Source organism: Microtus pennsylvanicus, chromosome 8 (genome assembly GCF_037038515.1).
Source record: "Microtus pennsylvanicus isolate mMicPen1 chromosome 8, mMicPen1.hap1, whole genome shotgun sequence".
NCBI classification, from domain to species: domain Eukaryota; kingdom Metazoa; phylum Chordata; class Mammalia; order Rodentia; family Cricetidae; genus Microtus; species Microtus pennsylvanicus.
The window spans coordinates 8,840,470-8,864,500 of NC_134586.1; the positions used below are offsets into that span (position 1 = coordinate 8,840,470).

General features: G+C 43.0%; 1 protein-coding gene across 1 annotated transcript in view; it reads right to left on the bottom strand.

The window, feature by feature from the left end:
* Positions 1 to 21,533, bottom strand: part of Pde3a (phosphodiesterase 3A) — a 278,475-nt gene extending 256,942 nt beyond the window's left edge. The window contains exon 1 of the mRNA XM_075982396.1: positions 20,201 to 21,533. Within this exon, the coding sequence (XP_075838511.1) occupies positions 20,201 to 21,160 (960 nt within the window). The 5' untranslated portion in view covers positions 21,161 to 21,533. The remainder of the gene's footprint in view (positions 1 to 20,200) is intronic.
* Positions 21,534 to 24,031: the final 2,498 nt, after the last annotated feature.

Genomic DNA, 24,031 nt, shown 5'->3' on the forward strand with positions numbered 1-24,031 from the left:
ATTCCTTGCTATGTGAGAAGAGGAAACGAGAGACTGTGAAAATATAAGAGATGGAAATTAGTTCCTCTCATAGCAAGATTTGGGCAAATCAAACAAGAGTACTCATGAGAGATCACATACATTTGACTACCTTTAGAGCATCAATGACACTATTTAAGAAACAAAACAACGCATACCATAAGCAAAATTCTACTGTGATATGTAAGATCAGGTAAAGCGAAATACTGAGAGCAATGGAGTTTTGCCACATAGGAAATGTCATTGGGCAAAGAACAAATATACCATTGTGCTTAGTAACTTGGCCCAGAGAGCTGGCTAGTATTGTTACAGATACAATGCTCACAGGCATGTGCACACACACACACACACACACAAACAGTCACTCATACTCACACACATATTAAAAAGACCAACCAGAAATGCTTCAAGAAAAAAAATAATCCAAATAGAATTGATTATTGTTCAAGGTTAATATTTGGGAGCTGCATAGATTGTCTCAATTAACAATTAATTTATTCAATGTTCATATAACCCAGAATTCATCTGTGCCATGAATTTTTCAAATATGATGAGGTTTACAGTGCTTACCCACAGTTCCATGGCATAGCAGAAGTCTATAATGTCCCATTGTCTCTTTCCTTGGGAAGACTCAATACCCAGTATATACTCACCAAGATTCTGGACCCTCTAGCATCTCATCTTAAACAGGGGATGGCTTTTCATGGTTTGTTGCTGTTGTTTTACTTTTGAGACAGAGTCCTATGTAGGCCAGGCTGGCCTCAAACTCCCTATGTAGCTCAAGATGACTTTGAACTACCGGTCCTCCCAGCTCTACCACCTAGTGCTGGAACTGACAGGCACATAACACACGATGGGCTTTAAGGGAGAAGTCTGTACCTACTGAAATGACTTTTCTGTATTTGAAGTTATAGGTGGAGTGGCTTTCAGTTCTAAAGGGCCAGGTATATCCCGCAGGGGAAGGTTTTGAGTGCATACAGCTCTTTTATTAAAATGCATTGCAAATAAATGATATTGGTGACCTCCGAGAGAACAAGATTGCATGAGGTTGCTAGAGTATCATGTGCAGAAGTGTCCAAACCAAACAGACACCATCTCCCTCTCGCACCCCAGAACTAAAACAAAAGCTGAGATGGTGTCATTTCTCAGCGAGTCTTTACTGTTTAGTTTCCCATGGTCTCAGTTTTTAAAATGTCAGTGTCGTTTATGCCCCCTTCACCAATTTCTGACTAACTCTGCCAGTTCAAATGCTTACTTTGTCTTTGTCATCATTTTTGTCACCCCCACTGTCTTCAGAAATATTACCATGTCTAGCAGGAGCTCGCCCTCCAACCCCCATGTCCACTTGGCTGCTCTGATTTCCTGCTACCAAAATTATACTCCAGCTATTCCCATCACACTTCTTTAAGAAAAAAAAAAACAGCTTAACTTTCTGACATTCTATATATACAAAATCATACTCGGATCCCTCAGCCCAGTCGGGAAGACACTCCATTTTTCATCTATCACCCCCATCCTCTGTCTCATCTTTTAAAATTTCCCATCGCCTGCCCCTCTCATCTCAGCAGCAAAGAGGCTATCTGTCCCACGTGTCTTTCATGGAACATAAAATGCAATCCACACCTGGCATCCAGCTCACTCACCCTCTAAGCCTTCTACTCCTTCCCTCCCTCACATCCTCTGGGCTTTATGCCCAGAGGAGAAATATAAAGAAGCATTCCTTTACACACGCATTCTTTATATTGCACAAAGCTGCTGAGAGCCCGTGTACCAGTCACATAAACACATGAAAAAGTTAAGCATAAATTTCAAAAGGAAAAAAGGGCAGAATTTTACCAGAAATCTATGTTAAGAGTGTGATGGTGTTCCAGCATTAAATTTAGCTGTGACCTTTCTAGAAGGCAAAGTTCTCATGACTGTCTCTGTGTCAGAGCTCTTATCGTTGGCCATTTGCTAAGGCTAGTGTCTTGACCGTAAACTTGGGGAGGGATGGATGCAGGAGCCAAACCATTTCTGAACAACCCTGCCCCTCTCAAGGTCCCCCACTTTCTGGCATGTCATGAGCCCTTTTCGGATGTTCTGGAATAAAAACGCAAACAGCAAAGTTTTCTAAGAAATATTCCCACAAGCCAGAGATTCCCAGTTGCCACATCAGAGCCAACCATGCTAAAGATGACTTTCCCACTAGAAACAAGAAGAATTTATTAGTGAGCCCTGCCACTCTGGTCTTCCTCACAGTTAAATTCCCCAGTGTAAATTAATAACTTGACATTCAGATTGATGAGTTATAGTTTTATGATTAGTGTGCCTTGGCAAGGGATAAGCTCTGTTTTATGGAAAAATTGCTTCTCTGACCTGCGAGACTGAGATCTGAATTGCAGCCAATGATAGCACCATGCCAACCCTCACCCCACAGTGTTCACTCAGAGAGGAAATGACTGCAAGTCCCTGCTACCTTCATAATCAGCGCCCACTAACTGTCCAAAGGAGTAAGCTGAGAGACTGTTCAGTGGTTAAGAGCGCTTACTCTGAGGAACCCAGTTCAGCTCCCAGCAACAAAGCTACATGTGTCGCAAATGCCTTCGAATCTAGCATCCGGGGGAGATACGCATCCCTGTGCACATACCACACACATGCACATAAGAAGAACACAACAACTGGATATCCAGTACCAAATCAACCCAGAAAACATCTAAAAGCAGTGCTCAGACTGAGAAGGTTGCATTAGTCATATATATGCATATACATAAACACATAAAACAATCATAAATGTGGAAGGAGGCCATGATTTTAGGAGTGTGAGGAGGAGTCTACGGGGCGGTTTGGTGGATGAAAGGGAAGCAAGAAAGAGTGTTATTATAATTTAATACCAAAAAGGATTTGTGTAAATATGAATAAAAATACATCTTTAAAATACAATAAATTCAAAAAGCAAACAAACAAAAATAAAAAACAAAAAATGGAAAATGTATATAAAATACTTGAATGAGTTTGAAATTTTTAGGTATGACTTTGGGGTGATTTTGTTTCTTTGGTTTCCGTTTCCCACCTCTTGTTCTCCTGCATATACTTCTGATGGCATTTTAAGGACTATTGCTGAGGTTCTGTCTGTCTGAGGAGGTTTAATGCACTCCAATGTATTGATGGAGAAATGAACGACTCTCCAAGTAAAAAGGCATGTGGGATAATTGTGGCTATGGAGAGCATCATTAAAATATCATATGTGCATGGTTTTACTTCCCTACTCACTGTTTAAAAACAGAAATAGAGAATGGAAACGGAGAAAGTCCCTTGGTCTTCGTGCAGAAATGCAGGGAACTGGCAACAGAATTCTCACCAGTAAAACTGAAACCCATCCATGTGCATTCGGTATGGTCATGACAGGAAGAAAGCAAAATATAGGAACTCCTAATGCCTGAATATGACTTATAGATGAAAACCAAAAGGTTAAAATGCATATTTATAGATTCTATTAAAAGTATTAGAAGAAACACACTATGAATGAAATAAGGACTCTGATACAGAGTTCTTTTGATGAAAGACAGCTCTGAAAGCTCATGTTCATTCATTCCTTCGAACACTTATCATGAAGCTGGCTTGTGTTTCCACAGGCCCAGTAACTAGGTTAGCACACCCCATGCTCTCCTCACAGAGATCATGAAGAATATGCTCTACTTAGAACAGTCTCTCTTTTCATACACTCGGTAAACCACAGTTGTGACAGCAACAAAAATAGCCCAAAATATTTTTATAAGCCCTGAGACACATCGCAGCATGTGTGTGTGTTTCAACACATATCTGTCTATATTACTTCATAACGCCACACCTCAAATACAGACACAAAGATTCACTCCACTGCTTCAGGAACCTCTTTCTGGAGGTTCATGCTGGAGTGTCCAATTTTATAAGAAGCATTTGTCCTCTCCTACCTTCTGGGCCAAGAGACAGAATTTTTTTTCAAACGCTTTTTGTTCCTTATTGAATGCCATATGGCCACTCAAAAGCACATCCACGGGGGCTGTTTCCACATCTACAGTGGACACTCTTAATAGAGATCCCTAAACAAAAGAAATCATAAAAGTAGCTCTCTCTAAACTCAAAGACTGGCCAGCCATCACCAGCCTCAGCTGGAAACCTTTAGTTGGGGCTCAGTGGAAGGAATACTTGGAGATAAGATGCTGGACCACAAGGAGCCAGGGAAATGCTTTCAGAATCAAGGTGTCTCTGACCTTTCTCCTACTCTCCTAATGTCGTCCCCAGCTTCTTCCTGTACACATCTATCCCCTGGTGCTCACGGCCTCCTGCAGGTGCACGGAAGAACTCTGATGTTGCCTTATTTTCCCTGAGGTTTTAACCCACGAATTAGCTTTTTCTTTCTCTCTGAAACCTCCCTATCAGTCATAGTACGAAAGCCTGGGTAGTGTGACCACATACTTGGATAGACTCTTGTTACGGAAGATAATGCCTCTCTATTGGACTCACACTCAAAGAAAATTATCAGTGAAGTTTTACTCCCTGAGCCCATCCATTTCCCCTAACGCTCATTTTCTATGGCTGGAAATTATGCACATTTCCTCCTTGAAGGGTGTGGGTTTCTCAACATCAGGAAGCTAGGTGAATGCACTCTGTGACTTCCCCATGAGCACACAGTGATTCCTTATGTCCTGTAGCCGTCAATCTATCTACTGCAGGTTCACACCAGCAGGACTTTCTCCATGATGGGAAATGTCCCTTTGTCCCTACAACTTCTGTGCTGTCAAACCCCTTTGGAGAAAGTGTTCCAGTGACAACTCCACCCTCTTGTGATCTGCACGATGCATGGAAGGCTTCCTCCCTCACTTCACCTTCTGCTATCTCCTCCACCAGGGAAGTAATGGGAACCAGAGGATTTCCAACGAGCGGGAAAAGGGATGCAGACCACAACAGACACTAACCACTGCCAAGGCCAACTGAAAAGAATGACCAGTCACTCAATAAGTGGGAAAGTCTGGAAGAAACGTAGCCTGGGGAGACAATCTTGTAAAGATTAATTTACAAAGACTGCTCACATGCCCAGTGTATGGAGAAATGATTACTGCCTTGCCCTGACGGCTCTAAGCAAATCAAAAGTACAATGATTAGGCTTAACAGATGCTATGTGTTAGGAAACAATGGTACTTAGGGTAAATAATGAGAAAAAGAAAAGTTTCCTGATTTTTTTCCTATGAAGCTGTATGATTTAGTTCATATTATACTCATAGTATATTTGGCTATTACAAACTAAGATAATACTATGTTCTTTAGGGCTATGTTAATAACAATACAAATGCAATATAGTTAATGATAAGACACAAGCAATTCAGTACCTGTTGGTTTCAATATTTGTAAAAACCATTTTTGAAATGTTACTTCTATATTGAGCCTTTGGTGTTAGAACTGAATTAACTTTTAATTTGAGGATTATATTACTGGCTATTGCCATTGTTTTTAGTTGACCTATAAAACTTGATGGTAAGACCCTAGTGCTGAAGACACGACATACTTGAGTCATAGGACATGAAGAAAGAAAGTTGGTACTGACCTGGAAGGTTCTATACACAACATTAGGGGAGGAAAGTAATCAGCAGGCCTTCCCATCTGTGAACCTGTGAACTATAGTAACAACTGACCTCATGAGATTTGTCTGCCCATGCAACAATGGCCCAAATATGGGAGTAACCAACCACTTTCAGACTGGACTTAAAGTAGGCTCCACAAGAGCCTAGAACACATGCCTGATAATGTTATCTAGGCCAAAAACTTTTGACTGTCTTTGTCATAGAGCCCTGGGAAGAAGCTCACACTATTATGCTCCTAAATGGACATGGTAATAAATACCCCCATAGGTTCCTATCTTTTTTCCCCATAGATAAGCACATCTCTCAACCCTCATCATAAAGATTCTTTTTGAAGTAGATTGTGGTTAACAAACACAAAGATTGACAACTGGTCAACAGGCAGAAAATAAGAGACTGTAGAGTACCCAGGCCTGAATGAGACATCTATATCCCACACGTACTTACAACATGAAAGGAGGCAGAAGGTTTTAAGGGCCTGAGGTAGTGGATACCTGTGCAAAACAGTGTGTACCAGACATGACAACACCATATGATCTCACATGATCTCACAGCAGCTACAACTGCATGCTCAAGAACTACACACAATCAAACCAGCCAAAATCCCAGTTTGGATTGGAAAGGAATTCATGAAGTCTCACTTCTATCTGATTACCCATTGAAAACTGACGGCTAGTTGGGGATAGTATGTTCTTTTCTGCGATGCATCTTCTACGAGGGGCCATGTTCCAAGAGATGGGGATACAATCATTCACACACAGACACAGCACTAACTAGAATCAGGGGATTTTTTTAAAGGAGCCCATGAAGCTAACAACTGTGAAAATAAATTTATCTTTCAAAATAAAATATGCCTTATAATATCAGCTAGCCTGAAATCAATCAGAAGCGAAACTCAGGTGGGGATTACACGACACAATTGGCTCACAGTGGCATCATCATCCATTTGGTAAATAAGCTCAAGAGCTCAATAAATTTTGTCTCTTTTCAAATGTCATCTGTCTCCTCTGAAGCACCTGGGCCAGCTCTAGCACGTCCCTCTCTTTCCACTCTTATCTGACTGCCCGTTAGTGACTTCAACTACATCTTATCCGTACTGCAACAGCAGCGCAATCAACCTATATGGAACCGCGTGTTTTCTAAGATCTGAGAAAAGGTTTGTGTAACTACATGAAAAACCACCATCCTTGTTTAACTTAGCTCTTCTCGTATTTAGCTTACAGCCTTCCATGTCTCAGCTAAAGGCTATAGAGACTGTCCTCATCCCCCCAGGACATCTGATGGAAGCTCCTTCCTTTTCTTCCCACTCACACAACCTTCAAATCCTACACTAGGCTCTATGATTCTTATGAAACAGACAGAATCAGTTACTTTCAATAAGTGTGCAAGCACACACATTTTAGGGCTTTCATCTACCACAGTCTAGCATTTCTATCCAACATTAGTATAATAACTTGTCAGCTAGCCTCTGTAACAGCTTTATGAACTAGGTTTACAGTTGAGAAAAATTAATAGACAGAGTAGTCAAGAAATAACTTATGAGCTAATCCCAAAAGGGAAATAACGCAAAAATTTGTTAGTGTTTGGATTCACAAACTGCTTTTCACTTTGTTTTGTGGGTTTTGTTTTTAAAGACCAGGTCTCCTGTATCCAAGGCTAGTCCAAAATGCACTGTGTTTCTTAGGCTGGCACTGAACTCCTGATACTTCTTCTTGGGCCTCCCAAGTACTGGAACTACAGGAGTTTGGCACCATATCTAGTTGTCACAAAGTACCCTATGTGCCCACACATATGCACACATTTGTTTGCACATGGATATGTAAATGTGTTTTTCCATAATAAAAACATTCTACCAAAGTCCAGATCTACTCAAATCAGACTTGCCATATAGTGCAAGTCGACGTAAGCTCACATCTTTTTATATCCCTCATCCAAGGCATCTGGATTGCTCCTTAAAACTCTTCAGTGCTCCAGAACCCACCAGAAGACCCAGACTACTTGATGGGAAGATCCAGATATATGCACTTTAATGGATTTTCCAGTGATTATTCATTCACACTAGATTCTGTGAATCATGGCAAATACATCAACTTAAAAAGCACAACATGGTGAGGAACTGCGTAAAGGAAGCCAGACGATCTTCTCACGGATTTTGACATTACCTATACACATCTGTGAATCCTAAGTGTTCACCATTATAAATCATAAACCACCCTTTGCTTCCCTTGGCATGATAGTTCTATGAGAATAAACCACAGCAAGAGAAGCATCAAGGAGGAGAAAAGAATGCCAACATACTGATGCACTCAGAAGGCAGCAAACACTGTCAAGCAGAGTCAGAGGTAGAATAAGTTATAGATAATTGTTGACATTTTTTATTCAGAGACAATGGCCAAACATTGAAGAGCTCTGGGAGTCCTGCTGAGGAGAAGGAGGACTGTAGGAACTGGCGGGGGGGGGGGGTGGAGAGGGTGTCAGGGACATTGAAGGAAAACCCACAGAAACAGCTAAGCTGGCTCACATGAACTCGCAGAGTTTGAAGCAACAAGAAGCAAGCTGCATGGGACCAACCTAGGCCCTCTGCATTTATGAGACAGTTGTGTAGCTTGGTCTATTTCTGGGACTCATGGAATGGGAGCATGGGCTGTCCCTGGTGTTTTGGCTGGCTCTTGGGAACCTAGTCCTTGTGCTGGATTGCCTTGTCCAATTCTGAATACAGGGGGAGGTACGTGAGCTTGCTGACATTTTTAACCCATTCTAGTCACATGAGAAGTTTAAGTTCATATGAAATTGCCAGCAGGTTCATTTACAAGCCAATGTGCCAAACAAGCTGAAGAACTATAAAGAATAAGAATCCTTATCTGGGAAAGTTCACGTCACGAAATCTGACCCACAAGGCAGCACAAGAAGCATGTTTAAAGAGTTAACCACTTAATTTTGCTTGTTTTCTTTCTGCCCAAGCAAACTTTAGCATGAGTTGTGTGCGCTCATTTTTATGGGCTTGCATTTCTGACTGACACTTTATGTTTGCGATAACTCACTTATCAGTGTTCACTCATATCTTTCTCCAACATTCCCAACCTAATTCTCACGCTTCAAACTCGGCCCAGCTAATAGCTGGAAGAAGTTTTGCTGCTCACACTTAGAAAATCTAACAATAGTTCTCCGGAGGGGTTTAGAAGATGCAACCCAACTATGATTCAAATAAAAAGGAATGAGGAGACTGTCACAATGAGCTGCCACTGAATAAATTTATTGGGAGGTGTGTCCTGGCTGTCTAGAAAAATAATTCCAGTTACAGGAAATAACAAAACTCTAAGAGTAAGACAGGCACTATTTGAGATAAGACACACACAGCTCATTCTAAATATTCATTAAAATATTTAACAAATTCACAGTTGACTTGATTATAATTTGAGGTTGTAAAAAATTTCAGTGTGGAACTAACTTCTAATTTTCCAATGGAAGTCATATTTAGATTTTGTAAAATGTATTCAAAGGACCCCAACATTAAAAGTTGTCCTGAAGAGAAATCAAATCTACCGAGAGAACCGACAGCTACAGAAAGAGAAATCATTCGCCACTGAATGGTCAGAACTTTTTCCTAAATAGTCTATTAAGTTTCTCTGAGGGTCATGACAGTCTAAATAACATACTTGAAACAAACGTCCTATTCAATGAAAAGACAAGATTTCTACTGAGTATTAAAACTGAACCAGGAAGATGATCTTTATTTACTGAAATTTTTCTAATTTAGCAAGTTATACTCTACTAAACACCAGGGTGGCAAAGGTATGATTCCTGGGTAAACTTTGTGTTTCTGTGTTTCTTTGTTCCTTCCTTCCTTCCTTTCTTCCTTCCTTCCTTCCTTCCTTCCTTCCTTCCTTCCTGCCTGCCTGCCTGCCTGCCTGCCTGCCTGCCTGCCTGCCTGCCTGTCTGCCTGTCACTTTTTATAGTTCAGGCTGGTTCCGATCTCATGATTCTCCTACTCCAGCCCCACAACGGCTAGTTTCGCAGGTCTGCACCTCCATGCCTGGCTATAAATGTTTCCTTTCCTTTCCATAAAATGATGTTAGCTGTTGGAGCTGGAGTGACAGATCAGTAGTTAAGAATTCACACTGCTCTTGCTGAGCACTGAGTTCGGTTCCCAGCCCTCATGTCAGGAGGCTGGTCACTGCTTGTAACTGCAGCTCCAGGGTATCCAGTGCAGTCTTCTGGCTTCCCAGGGCACCGACACTCATCTGCACATATATACACATACTACTCAAAAACAAACATTTATACAACAGTGATCTTGAATGTAGATTTGGTGATTTTTCAGTTGTCAATGATCTAGAAATAAAGAAACAAGACACATGTTGAACATGGGATTTCCCACGAGTAAGGGTGCAGGAGAATTCAGCCCTACATGTGACACATCATAGAAGACTTTTTAAAACCGTTTTAGTTTTACTTTATGTGTGTGAGTGTTAGCCTGAATGTATGAAAGTGTAGCATGTGAGTGCAGTGCCCGTGAAGGCCAGAAGGGGGCGATGGAACCCCTGAAACTGCAGTTACAGCTGTGTGAGAACAGCCCGAAGATTGGGAACTGAATCCAGGTCCCCAGCAAGGGGAGTCAGAGTTCTTAACCACTGAGCCATCTTTCCAGGTCCTCAGAAGACATTTTAAGCAGCAAGAAAAAGAAATGCCAACATCACATCAACTCTGTAAATTCCCAGGCGTGTCCATGGTCGCTTTTCTTTGCTTTAAACATTTTAGTCTCTACCCAAGAGGGGATAAATATTTTATTTAACAGACATTTCTTTTCCGTCCACACATCCTGCCAGCTAGCACCTACAAAAAACAAGGCGCTCAGCCAAAATCTTCTGAGGGAAATGTTTATGAGTAAAATGGGGAGGCTGCAAAATTGATTTCTTTTCTAATGAAAACTGTCATGGTCTGAATGTAACTTCTTTCATTCCACGGCTTACAAAGAAATCCCCTATGAAACATACACCAGTACCTACGCTCTGTCTCCTTCCAAAGCTTAGGGGCACTACTACAGTGACTAGACCCCAAAACACTAACCCCCCAATGGAGCTGGGGAAGTGTAGTGTTTCTCACATGAACCTGCTATTTTGATCCCATGAAATACTTTGGATCAAAACAAACAAAAATGCTAGTTTCTCTATCTGTATTCATACCACCTGCAAAAGCAATAAGGACGCCATTGGCTGCACATAGAAGTACACAAATCTGCGAGCAGGCAAAGTGTCCCCCCACAACCTCTCTGTGAAGCCAGAACTCCCACTGGGTTTATCAACGTGAATTGTGTATGCCTGGACAGCCTCAGCGTAAATACTCGGTGCTTCGCAATGACGTCAGAGGAGGGAAAAGTTTTATTAAAACCCTATTAACTCCAAACCACAAGCTTCTTGTCTAAAGTCATTCCCGTGTTCTCGAAGTTACCTGTGGAGGACAGAAAGGCATTCTTTACATTTTTAGATGCCCTTGAGAGAAAAGAATCTATTAAGTAAAAAGAACATGAAATAAAATGGAGAGAGAGGAGCCGGGAGAAGATGAAGGAGAGAGAGAGAGAGAGACAGACAGACAGACAGACAGACAGACAGACAGAGAAAATGACTAGGGAAAATTCTAAAACACCAATAAATAGAATTAACTAGGGAAAGTGGAAAAATAGCCAGTTACCTTTAACAGTAAACTCAAATAGTGAATGTCTATTACAGTGCATATTTTGGGGGCACTTCTGTCAAGTCTAAAGTCAGCGTAACTGAAGTGAACCTCATCCACATTACTCCTTCACATCCAAATTTTCTTACCTGTATGATACGATTATGTTGTTTTGGGGGTTTTATTAATTATTTCCTGGGTGTTATGTGAGACATCTAGTATCTATTTTTGTTTATTTATTTACTTATTTTGTGGTTTCTCGAGACAGGGTTTCTCTGTGTAACAGCTCTGGCTGTCCTGGCACTTGCTTGGTAGGACCAGAATGGCTTTGGACGCACAGAGATCTGCCTTCCTCTGCCTCCCAAGTGGTGGGACTAAAAGCATGTTACCACCACCACCCAGCTTTTAATCTGCATTGTAAAGGTAAAATAATATGCCTTGACTTACATGGCTATCTGTACCATATTCAGATAAAAACATCATACACAGAATATGTGCATTACTTTACTTGTATATATCTATATCTGTAGATAGAGTTACAAAAAAGGAAGAAATCAGTCTGTAATCCCAGCCTGCTTCTTGAATTTAGAAAGGGGTTTAAAGATCTAATCTGCGTTTCTAGAGGCCACATTCTGCACCATGCAACTCTCTAGGCTTCCTTATACACATAACGGAGCCCCTGTTCTCCTTCCACTCCCAGGACTAATATCTCCACAAGCAAGGCAATCTTCACAGATACCACTAAAAGATCTGCCACTTTAGCTGCTTCTGTTAGAAAGACAGTGTCCCACTCTAAATCAGCACTTTTGTTACCAAAGAGTGCACGCTGATCAACCTAGACATGTGATACAGAGGCAGATGCAATCCCTGGCACACAGAAAATCAGGAAAGACAGGCCCACAGTGAACTGGGACACTGTCCTGAATCAAGTACACAGACTCTTCCCTAAAGACTGCAAAGTCTCCCCCAAACTCGAATAACTTGCATTTTCAAATACTGACAAAAACATGAAATGGTTGCCAACTGCTAGAACGGGATGAAAGGTGCAATCAGAATTATGCCAGAGTCAGAAGCATGGTTTTTAAATGCTGCCATTGGATCTATGTAAATTTTCATTATATGTGAAGGTACAACATCAAAATGCATACACGTCATCTGGCTGAAAATATATAGCTAACACTGCTAGGGCAAACTGAGAATGCCTTTAGCATAAAACACATGTTGGGATATTTGGCTCAGTACAAGCAAAATAGAATGTAATGTTTTGCCGTTTTCATCTTGACTACATGCTGGGTCAAACGTAGCATTATTATATATTTTATCTCTCCTTTTAGTCTTTTTTATGTAAATACTAGAAAATGCAAGGCTAAATAGGTGTTGTATTTCTACTAAATATTTAAGGCACTCACCTAGGATACTGGCAGGACTATTTTCATCAGAGCCACTGGGTGACACTGTTCTCCACAAAATTCACACAACCATGGCAATTTCCTGGCAGGGGAAAATGACACATGTACAGGATGTGTACAGGTCATACATGCACACGCAAGTATGCCCAGGCCTACATATGTAAATACACACAAGCCTGTCACCCAACCAAGTGTATCTCTTTAAAAGCACCCATCGTCTCGGGGTGAAAGACTTGGGAGCTTTGGACTTTCACCACTGTTCGGAACTCACAGCCTTGACAATTCGAAGGGTAAAAAAGGCAGCTGGGACGAAATCATCCACGCAGCCATGCAGAAGGACTTTAGTTTGCGGCTTTCCCGAAAGGCCTCTGTCCTTTAAATCACAATGTCCCTCACGTGCTCCTCTAGGATCACAAGTACTTTCATTTTTACGACTCTTGGAGGAGACTGGGCAAACTAATTTCGGGGACACATGCAGCTGTTTTCGCTAATGAAGAGGGTTTTACAGCTTCTAAGATCAGTTTTTCTTGGTTTGTGTTTAAAATTCCAAACATCTTTCAATCAATTTTTTTTTAAAAAAATGGGAAAACAAATAGCTGTAAGCTGCCACTGGAGACTTCGGGCGGGGAGATGAAGATTCCACAGATAGGCTTTTCAAAGCCATAAACACCTGTGGGTGGGACAAGCTGACAACAGCATGCTCTCCGTCCGGAGCTGCCCGATCTTGTCATTTCATTGCAATAATATAAGAACTTTCATGCTAGTTTTACCTCTGACATACAGTCGCCTAAATTGGATTGGCGATCCAGACTTGGTTCCTTAGATAAGACCACAGATGATGTCTGGGTTTGGCACTGTCCACCACCGTCCCTTCCTGAATGTTTCCCAGGGAGCCATCTACTGTCACAGCACTACGTCTTTTTCAGTTGGGCTACCAAAATATATTTCCTTGACCCTTCTTCTTTGTCCCTCCCTCTGAAATCGAACTAGCTCGGTCTGGTAACTACAGCCCAGCCTCAGATGGAGCATTATTCTACATCATTGGAAATAATTATGAGCTCCATGAACAATCTAAATAGTACAGCATAGCCGATGTGCTCTCTTGAACACACAGCATGTCCTGTGTCTAAATAGTCACGCATAGCCAGTGTGTTCTCTTGAATACACTGCATGTCCTATGTTCCGTAGCATTTTATCTTTATTTCAAACCCTACTGCCAACACCCACTAGCTTCCATTCCTAAAGATAGGCTCTACACTTTCAAAGGTAAAACTGCTTCAAATTTAAAACATGGATATTTAACATTTGAGCACTAAAGATTTTCCATTTATCTAACATTATGGGCATTTTTTACCTAAAAGCAATTTTGCATAGAATTTCAGGAAACAGATGAATGGGCCCTACATCCAAGTTTAAAACCTGATACTATCTATATTCCTTAACCCATTTCTTTCCTTTTTGCTTTTAGAGAGAGGGTCTCACATAACTCAGGATATCTTTAACCTTGTAGGCAGTGGAAATTCCTGCTGCCACCTCCCAGCGCTGGGATGACAGGTATGTGACTCCAAGTATCCTCTAAATGGCTACTCCACATCCCCTGTGATTTTCTCTTCTGCAGGGACCTCATCTCCCCGGTGTTGTTCTAAGCCCCCGAGGGCCAGAGGCAGCTTCTTCTCAGTGTGTGCGCAGTTTGGTCCCAAGTGTACAAGGTCCCGTGTACAAATGTGTTAATGTGACATTTGATGGAACTGAGAGAACTATTTCCTTTTAAAATAGTATTATATACAGGACAAATAGTATTGACCAATCCACGTTTTCAACAATCATCCACCTGTGAATAACCCACATCAACTTATCTTTTAGTCTTTTACCCATGGTGATCAAATCTATTTTTATGTTGCAAACAGCGCAAACATACATGCTCAGCCCAAAGTTAAAATAATTCTCAATGGTAGATTTACACTCCCCCCAAAAAAAAAGACAAAAAAAATCTTTTCTATCAAAAAAAATACTGCCAGTAAAAATATTTTCAACAATAAAAGTCCATAAAGGCAATTGTTTCTTATCTATAGAAAGGAATAAAGAGGTATTGGACCATTAATAATCAACAACCTTAACATGCAAATGCAAGAATGCAAAATCTAAAATGTAAGAACAGAGTTTTGGTGACTCTGGGGTTCTTTAGAATTATGTACGAGGACTTCGTCAGACAGAAGTGTGAGGATGTGGAGTGCAGGCACAAGTTGTGGTTTCAATCTGCAGGCAGAGCTTTTAGAAAATATGATTATTAAATATCACACAGAAAAGAGAAAAGAGGAAGACTCCATGGCTGAAGAGATCCATAGGAAATAAGAAGCAATGTATCCCGTGGAGTATGGGTAGGCATCTGCCCACAATGCTAAAGAAACATTGCAAATGTTTCAGCTTGTCAATGTCTCTCCAGACACTATGCGATACAATAGTAGCATTGATCCCATATGCTCACAACCAGGCTCTCTGAAAAAAAGCAACTTCCACCCTAATCCCCAACAAACTCACTCCCTTAAAGCAATCAAATAAGAGTTTTCAATGAAGTGAACATAAACTCTAGCAAGCTGTGGCCAGCACGAACCATATTAATTGAAGGAATTTTAAAATAGGAGGCTTATTGGCTTGATAAACTCCCCACCTCAATAGAACCTATAAGAAGGATTTCAACATAGAAAGGTCAGTGTGCCCAGAGCTTCAGAGATCCGGGTTCCTGCAGACATAAGTCCCAGAGCTAACTCTCCGCAGAGTTACAACAGATCCACACACGCGTCACAACAGATAAAATGCATGTTTCTCATGCCCGTGTCGCTCATCCAGCCCGCCTGTACCCCCTCCCCCTCCCCAGACTTTTCCAGATGTATTTCATACACAGAGTCACTGTTCTGGCTGTTTATTTAATTAACATGACAGCCCGGCACACACTGTTTCTTTCAGCTCTACAGTTAAACTTTTTACACTTTAGACTCAAGACAGAAAGAGTAAAGTGAGTGTTTTCACTCCTCCCAACCTCTGGAAATTTATATAGATTTTCTGACTCTTTCTGTTAGTAAAAATGGTCCTTTGGTATGTTTTAAATATCTGTATTCACAAAGTAAAAAAAAAATCAGAGGAAAACAAAACATTATTTTCCCACCTTTCCCAGGAGGCTCAGAAACCCTTGTTTGCCTTTTCAGAGGTTGATATTAAGTTTAATTCTGTCACCAAGACATAATCAATATTTCCGTTTATATCATTATAAGCTGAGGAATAATACTGAAATATGATAGAAGCCTCAATTTAAAATCCCATGTTTCTTAAACGTATCCAATATAAGAAACATAGCAAAATACATTTAGAAATGTACACGGCATTCTGTATGTTCAGAAAAATAGAGAATGGCTCTGTGATAGAACACTTGCCTGACACACATGAGGTCCTGGCTATTTTAAATGCTAAAGTTCTACTAAGAGGACCAGCATTATGGCTCAGTGGGAAAAGGCACTTGCCACCAAGCCTAAGGACCAGAGAAAGATTTCAAGAACCCACATGGTGGAAAGGAGGGCTAAGTTCTGCAAGTCATCCTCTGACCCTGTAAACACGTTATAGTGTGTGAATGCTCTCTCGCTCTCTCGCTCTCTTTCTCTCTCTCTCTCTCTCTCTCTCTCTCTCTCTCTCTCTCTCACACACACACACACACACACATATAATTAAAAAAAAACTGTCTCCAAAATTATTTGAGAAGAAATAATTATGTGCATTTTCATCTGTACTGATAAGACTATCATGTTTTATTTGATTTTAAGCAATGGCATAAGAAAGCCCACCCCATGCCCACCGTCCAGTGACCACAAACAGAAACCATTATCTTATCTTCCTTTTTTTATTGTTTGCTGGGAGGGGGGGGGGCTTTAAAATGTCTTTCTCATCCCAGTGATTAACAACTTGGCCCTTGTCTACTACCAAACTTAAATTCCACTGCAAAGACATTCACATAGGCTAACAATTCTCAACTGAGTGCTTAGAGAAACAGCCACAGGAGAGTGTAACTTTTACGTTAGTAAGACAAAGCACATATTTGTATGTAGACGTATTTGTCTACATTTCTGTTTGCCTTTGTGTCTCTCACAAAAAAAAAAATAGCCTTTAGTGTGGCTCAAAGACAACATTCATGGGGAGAGCTGGATGATTTGTATCTTTTTTTCCTATGAAACCATAAGTTTAAAATATTAAATGCTTAACAGGTAACTAAAATAAAATTAGGTTTGGTTTGGAATCCATTAGAAATTAATGGGTTTGCTGCTTTCGGTAATTACAGAAGTGAGTGTCCAATAGTTCTATGATGCATATAGAGAACAGGCATGCCGCGAGTATTTTCCTAATATTGAGAGTTGCAGAACTAACTTCGTGCTGAACATAGCACTTATTAATCAAAATCATCCAACAAATGCTAGGTGTTCTGCATATTGGAAGTTGGCAGGGGGTCGTAGCAAGGTGGCAAGGCTATCACTGCTGTCAGATGTGAGAATTCTCTTCCAGACAACACATACACCTTAGCTGACTCCAGTCTGCCAGACTATCAGTCTAAAAAGACACTGACCTAACATCACAGCCTCAGTCTCCAGGATACAGGGCTGGCAAGACTCAACCAGAAAGATGCTGCCCAGGCTCTTCCTTCTCAGAAGACACTTTCTGTTGCCTTCAGACACACCTGGTGCCTCCCTGGCTGACCAAAACCAGACCTGCTTTTTCTTTCTGTGCTACAAATTATCTGTGCTACAACTCAATTCTATATGGGCTATCTTAACAAGAGACTTTATAACTCTAGACTCAGGGGAAGATGGGAGGGAAGAAGGGAGGGAGAGAGGGAGGAAGGGAGGAAGGATGTCAGGCAGGCAGACAGGCTTGCTTTCTGTGAATTTTAGCATATATTCTTCAGTGCCCCTTTAGGAGATGAGAACCACTGATAAGAGGGAATTTTCAAGCGGTGGTGACTGTCACCCATACAGAGAACGTAAGTGCCCCAACTGTCTCACGTTTAAACTCCGCAATGAGCAATAGCTAAGTCATTACCTAGGAAGCCTCTGTCCGTGTTGCCTCTCAGTACTATTGGAAACTTACTGGTTGCCTATAAGATCTGCCTTATTCAGAAAAGAACTAACCAGACAGCACTCGGGGAGTGGTAGATGTTCGTTTTACAATTATTTTCACTCTGGACTTCGTCAAGTATGCAAATGATCATGACACCCTTTGCCCTCTTAATCAGAAGTTTGCTTCCTCGTGATAAAAAAGATAAGCCATTTACTGTATGGCTCCTAACCTTTTCACAGAGTTTGACCAACGTATGAGCTGCCACCTCACCCTATCTCATAAGATACTATCCCATGTCAGCCACACCCATTCCCTACAATTATGTTCAGCAACAGCTTTGATGGGTCATATATGAAAACCAGCCTTCAGTGAGCACACTTTCACTCACGCCCTCATTAAAACCTCAAGGGTCCGGGTTGTCACTGCATGCAAGCACAGCTCCCTATCACCTTAAGTGAGAGTTTCTTGCTTTAGGTCATCCTTCATCAACACTCATTCAACAAAAATAATTGCCAAAGAAAATAATCAGGATAGATGATTCATGTACACTATGCAAGCAACTAATCAATAAAACCTTTGAAAAATCAAGCTCAATAGACCTTTACGAGATCATTACAGTCCTTCATTTACCAATGGGAAGCAGAGAAAACCCATACAAATCTATGCTCATCAGCAAAGTTGCTCCGTTCACCTGAAGGCCTTCTGATCTCAAATCCACTCTGAGCTCCCTTAATCGGAAATGTCAGAAATTTAATTCTGAGGGCTAAGTGGCATTAATATGGAGTCAAATAACTTCTGATTCAATCCAGATTTTTCCTGTAAATTAGGCTTCAATGTTGGCAAAGATCACATCACATTTCCCTTTAAGTTCAAGAGAAGTGTATTGTCAATGTCTTTTTGATAATCATGTTTTCATTCAGAAAATTCTCTCTTCTGAACCCATCTGTACTTATACTTTATTCTAATGATCACCGAAAATCTACACAACTAAGCATCAACCAGTGGCCTATGCTCTTCTCTTTGCTCTTTAAACCAAGAAATATTTGTCTCCGCTAAGCAAAAAGTTAAATAAGTACATTTGTTTTAAAGCAAGCACAAGCATGGAATGTTGTCATCCAGTCCGCTACATAAAGTCAAAGAGCCACCCATCTGGGTAATCAACTCCATTTCAGAAACAAACCAGCCACTCACACCATATGGTGACTGATGTTTCTAAGGAACACCTAACCAATTATCCCTAGAATAACCAAAAAAGAAAAGGCTTACTATTATCCTAGGAACAGCCTTTCACCCTGAAAGTACCCTAATAGGATCATGGGTAGGCATGAATTTAAATAGGAAAAGTGTAAATTTCCATTTAGAGTGCAGAATCCGCTTTCTCAATCCTCCACAGCAAGTGCCAGACCTGGTGGAGAGAACTGAGGCGGGGAAAGAAAAAAACTCAGGTACAACTTGTGAATAAAATTGTAAACGGTTCTCCTATACCGCGCAGGACTGCTATTCTGTGATACCAAAGACATTTGCAACCTCCTGCCCACTCCCCCCAAAGAACTGGTGCACACAACTTCACTCCGAATTCAACTCCCCCATCGCCTCCTTCCTCAAAGATACCTTATCAACAGCAATCTTAGAAAGTCTGGATTAATGTTTCCTGCAACCCCTGAGGAAGTCATTTGAATTTCTATCCACTTAGGCTGATAAACGCGCGTGAGAAAGGTTACTTTTCTGAGTGAACAATAAAAGCATAGCTGCCAGTTCTACACCATTCTAAAGTTCACATACAGCCCTCGGGTGTTAAGCCTAAGTTCAGAGTTCAACACACACTCGTGCCTAACAACTACAGTACAGACCCATGCTGGCGGCCATCAGATGCGGCCTCTCCAAAGTCACTGCAAAAGAGAAGCGCCTCACTGTCAAGGATGCCTTCTCTGGCTACTGAAACTCTTCTACCTACTTTTATAAATGTTTACCTAGCACTTGATAAGGAATAAATTTTGTTATTTTACAAAAGACCCAGAAATAAAGGAAATACAGTGTTGAAAGACACTTACTTCTAATAAATAATTAAATAAGTGAGCTGATTCCAAAAATTTAGGGAAGGTAGAAATGCTTCACCAAGGGCAGGCACTCACAAGCCAGGTGTAGGAGATTGAAAACATGCCCCAGCTGCGGAAGCCCGCGCACCGCCACTTAGCCACTTAATTTTGTTACTTTCTACTGTTTTCTGTTGCTCTGGTTGCAAACTACCCCACTAGATAGAGAACTAGGGAGAGAGAAAAAAAAAACCTACTTTCTTAGTAAGTGTAAAGTTGTACTGTTTGGCAGGCTGACTTCCCCATCGCCTGCATTCCACTCCCAGCACTGTTTCAAGTTTTCCCGGAGCACCCCCAAAGGCGCCGCGCCCCAGCTTACCTGCTCCCTGGGTATGCAGGGCAGGGAGGTCCTCCGGTGCGACTTGCCGCTGCAGCCAGACATCTCGCCGGCCACCACGGAGCTGGACCGCCTCCTCCTCTTCCACCCCGGAATCTCTTCCTTGGTCCTCGCGCTCAGCTGGGACCTAAACCGCTCCCTGGGCGGAGCCGGCCCGGAGCACTGCGGCAGGATCTGCTCGGCGTACCTGGCCAGCAGCAACCCCAACACGGCCGCCAAGTAAGCCAGGTAAGGTCTCCAGGCGACCTTGAACCTCTCCAGGGAAACCAGGGCCACCGTCCGGAGCGCGCTAGTCAAGGCGACCATGAGGACGCCCAGCCTCAGTCTCAGCACCAGCCATGTCGCGCCACCCAGGCAGCTGAGCAGGACCCCCGCGGCGGGCAGTGACAGCAGGCGACCGTCCCCCACGCCCAGAGAGAGCTGCACCAGCGCTTCCCCGGCACAGCAGGCGGCCAACAGCGCGACGGCCAGAGGCAGGCGCACCCCGGCGCGCAGCAGGCACAAGCCCATCCAGAAGAAGGCGCACAGGAGACTGAAGAGCAGCGCGGCCGGCTGCAGCCAAGGGCTGAGCTGCGCGCCGCCCCCGGGAGCACCTCCCCGAGGGCCCGGGAAGACGCCCCCTCGGGCTCCTTCCTCCTCCTCCTCCTCGGCCGCCGCCTCCTGACTCGACTCCAGCTTGCCTCCAACCTCCCCGCTGACCAGCCTCACTAGCAGCGCCAGCAGCACGGACAGGGAGCCCGCGCACAACGCCGAGGAGAGTTGCGGCGAGCGCCGGAGTGGTTGCAGCGCCTGGACTCCCCAACAACCTCGGCAGTCCGAGCTCCACAGAGATGGAGGGGACGCACCCCGACGGTGGTGGTCCCAGCTGGACACCTGGGCAGGACTCGCCCTTCCGAGGCCCTGCTTGGCCCGGTCTTGGGCGGCCTCGCCCGGCACTGCCATGCTGTGAGCTCTGCAGGCAACCCCCTAGCGTCCCACCCGTGCGCCCGCGCCCTTTTAGATCGTACACTCAGAGTGCCTTCTCCCCGATCTCCGCGAAGTTTCAGCGTTGCAGAGAACTCAGGAGTGCGAGCTGAAGACTTCTTCAAGTTGGCATCTAGCAGGATCAGCCTTGGATCTCCCCCCACCCTCTCTCTTCCTTTCTCTCTTAGAAATCCTTCGCTCCACCCTCAGCCCAAGTTTATACCCTATGGGGTCTCTTTCTACTTCGGGATTTTAACACTTGCCCAACACGAATGTTGCTCATGGACCGCTGATTCTCTGACCATTCCCGGGCTGATCGCGGCCGACCTCCCCTTTCCCCGTCATCCCTTCTCTCCCCGCAGCAATCTCTCTCTCTCTCTCTCTCTCTCTCTCTCTCTCTCTCTCTCTCTCTCTCTCTCTCTCTCTCTCTCTCTCTCTCTCTCTCTCTCTCCTTCTCTCTCTCTTCTTCTCTCTCTCTACCTCTCTCTCCCCTTCCTCTTTCCTCTATCCCCTCCTCCACCCTATCTCTCCCCTCTCTATCTCTCCCTCTCCTCCTCCTTTTTCTCCCCCTCCCGCTTTCCCCTTTCTATCTCTCCCTCTCCTCCCCCTTTATCTCTCCCCCTCTCTACTTGGCCGATCTTCCCCCTTGCTGCCACAGGACACAGACTTCGTTTCACAGAGGTAGGAAGCGGAGCCTCCCAGCCTTTCTGTGTCCAGTTCATGGCAAAGAGTAAGGGGCAAAGAAAAAAAAATAGAAAAGGAAGCTGAGATGTAGTGTCGAAGTTACCAAGTTCCACCGGAAAGAACCAGTCTGTGAGAGGCTGCAGCAGCAAGGATGGAGGGAGAGCAGGAGCTGGTATGGAGGGGGATGGGGGAGGAGGAAAGGGAGGCTGTTAGCTTGGTTTTCTTTAAAAACCATTTTTTCTTTCTTTTTGATGCACGGTGGCTGATGTTTTTGCTGACGAAAAAAGAGCAGAGACTAGTGCTTAAAACTCTCAAAGATCCCACTGGCTCTTAAGGCAACTCCGTAGGTGAGAGGGCTCAGGATCCAGGGGCGCAGTTCTGGGAGGGACCACCCCTTTCCTAGAGATGGTCCCTCCCAGTTAAAGGGGGGAGGTGACAGGCCGGTGCTGGGGTCTGTGGCTGGCGGCTGGCCCTGAGGGGTGAAAGCCAGCATGCTTGATTCTGTCATAGAAAAATGACAGTTCTGTATGAGTGATTTAACAGGCGAAGATCCTGAGGATAGCTGGAACCCATTTCGATGGCTTTTTCATTCCGGTGCTGCTCCAGTGGAAGGTCGGTTCTTAGTAGAGAAGCCACGCCCCATCTTTCAAAGTTACATTTTGATTATTTTGTATGCCAGTGTGAGTGTGTATGAGAGATTACAGGAAGATTTGTGGGAGTCACCTCCTTTCCAGGGTCTGAAGAACCGAACCTTTTTTTCAGATATTCTGGGGTCTTTAGACTTGGTGGCAAACATTACCTGCTGCCACTGAGCCATCCTGAGGGCCCCAGCATGTTTGTCTTGTTCTTCCAGTTGGGACAGTCTCAGAGTTATGTAGTGCACAAAGCCATTTAAGAAAAAAGATACAGACAGAAAACCGAGAGAGAAAGGGTTAAACAAACAAACAAACAAAAAGATTAGGGAATGGAGAGATGAAGAAGCAATTACAAGCATCTTCTGCTCTTTCAGAGAACCCAAGGAGGAGTTCCCAGCGCCCACATCAGGTGGCTCAGAACCACTGTATTTAACTCCAGCTCCAGGGCATTCTATGCCCTCTTCTGGACTCCACAGCCTCCTGCACTCACATGTGCTCATTCACATATAACTTTTAAAAAAATTAAGTAATTTCAAAAATCCATTTGGAAGTTGGTGGCACATGCAACCCCAAGATCATGAGTGCTGGAGACAGGAAGAATGCTCTGATGTAGAAGCCAGCCTGGGCTACAATGCAATCTTGAAAAGAAAAGCAAAAGCATATCCCCCAGCTCCAGCGCAAAAGTATCATAAGTCAGCAGTTGTTGACTGTGTGTGGTAAAATTACACCATTTGCTGATTAAGAAATGAAGAATGATTGCAGAACTAGAAAGTTCCGCTAGTCAAACACACCCACAATGAGCAAAACCCCTTGCTTATCAATGATTACGTGGTCATAGGCCACAGTATTTGAAAAAAAAAAACATGTTAACTTTTTTGGCAGTTTATGAAAAGAGAATTACCAGTTTGTTCAGCAGATTCAAAATGATCCTGCTGTGCTCTGGATTTTAAAAAAAAAACAAAAACAAAAACAAAGTCCACTCTTGCTCAGGTTGCCTAGGTGTCATTTGGCTTTCACAAATAATAATAAACTGATTTTGTCTCAATTATCTTGCTGCTCCAGGTTAGAGTGTGTTTATAGCCTGGAGTACTTGGATAATTAGCTCAAAATGCCACTGTGTTTTGTGTGTAGAGATGAAGCAATAAAATATGCCAAGAGGAGAGAGATGAAATAAAATGGATTCATGGGGGCAGTGGGAAAACGTAGCTTAGGTTGTACATTTCTTTTTATGAGAAGCAGCCTACTGCAGTCCCAGCTGGGCACTCACAAAGCATAAATGAACAGGAGGGGTGCGACCTGCCAGCCAGCTCCTCTCTGTCACATGTCCAGAACTGCGCCACTGGCCAGGAGCATGCGCTGGGCAGCCTGTCAATGACAGCAATACCATCTGTCTATTAAAGAAAACAGGAGTAGTGATGCCTTTGCCAAAGACAAATGAGCCCCCTAGCATGCACACACACTTCCCTAAGTTTCCATCTTATCCATGATTCATATGCCAGAGCCTTCCTGGAATGCTTGAAAGTAAAAAAAA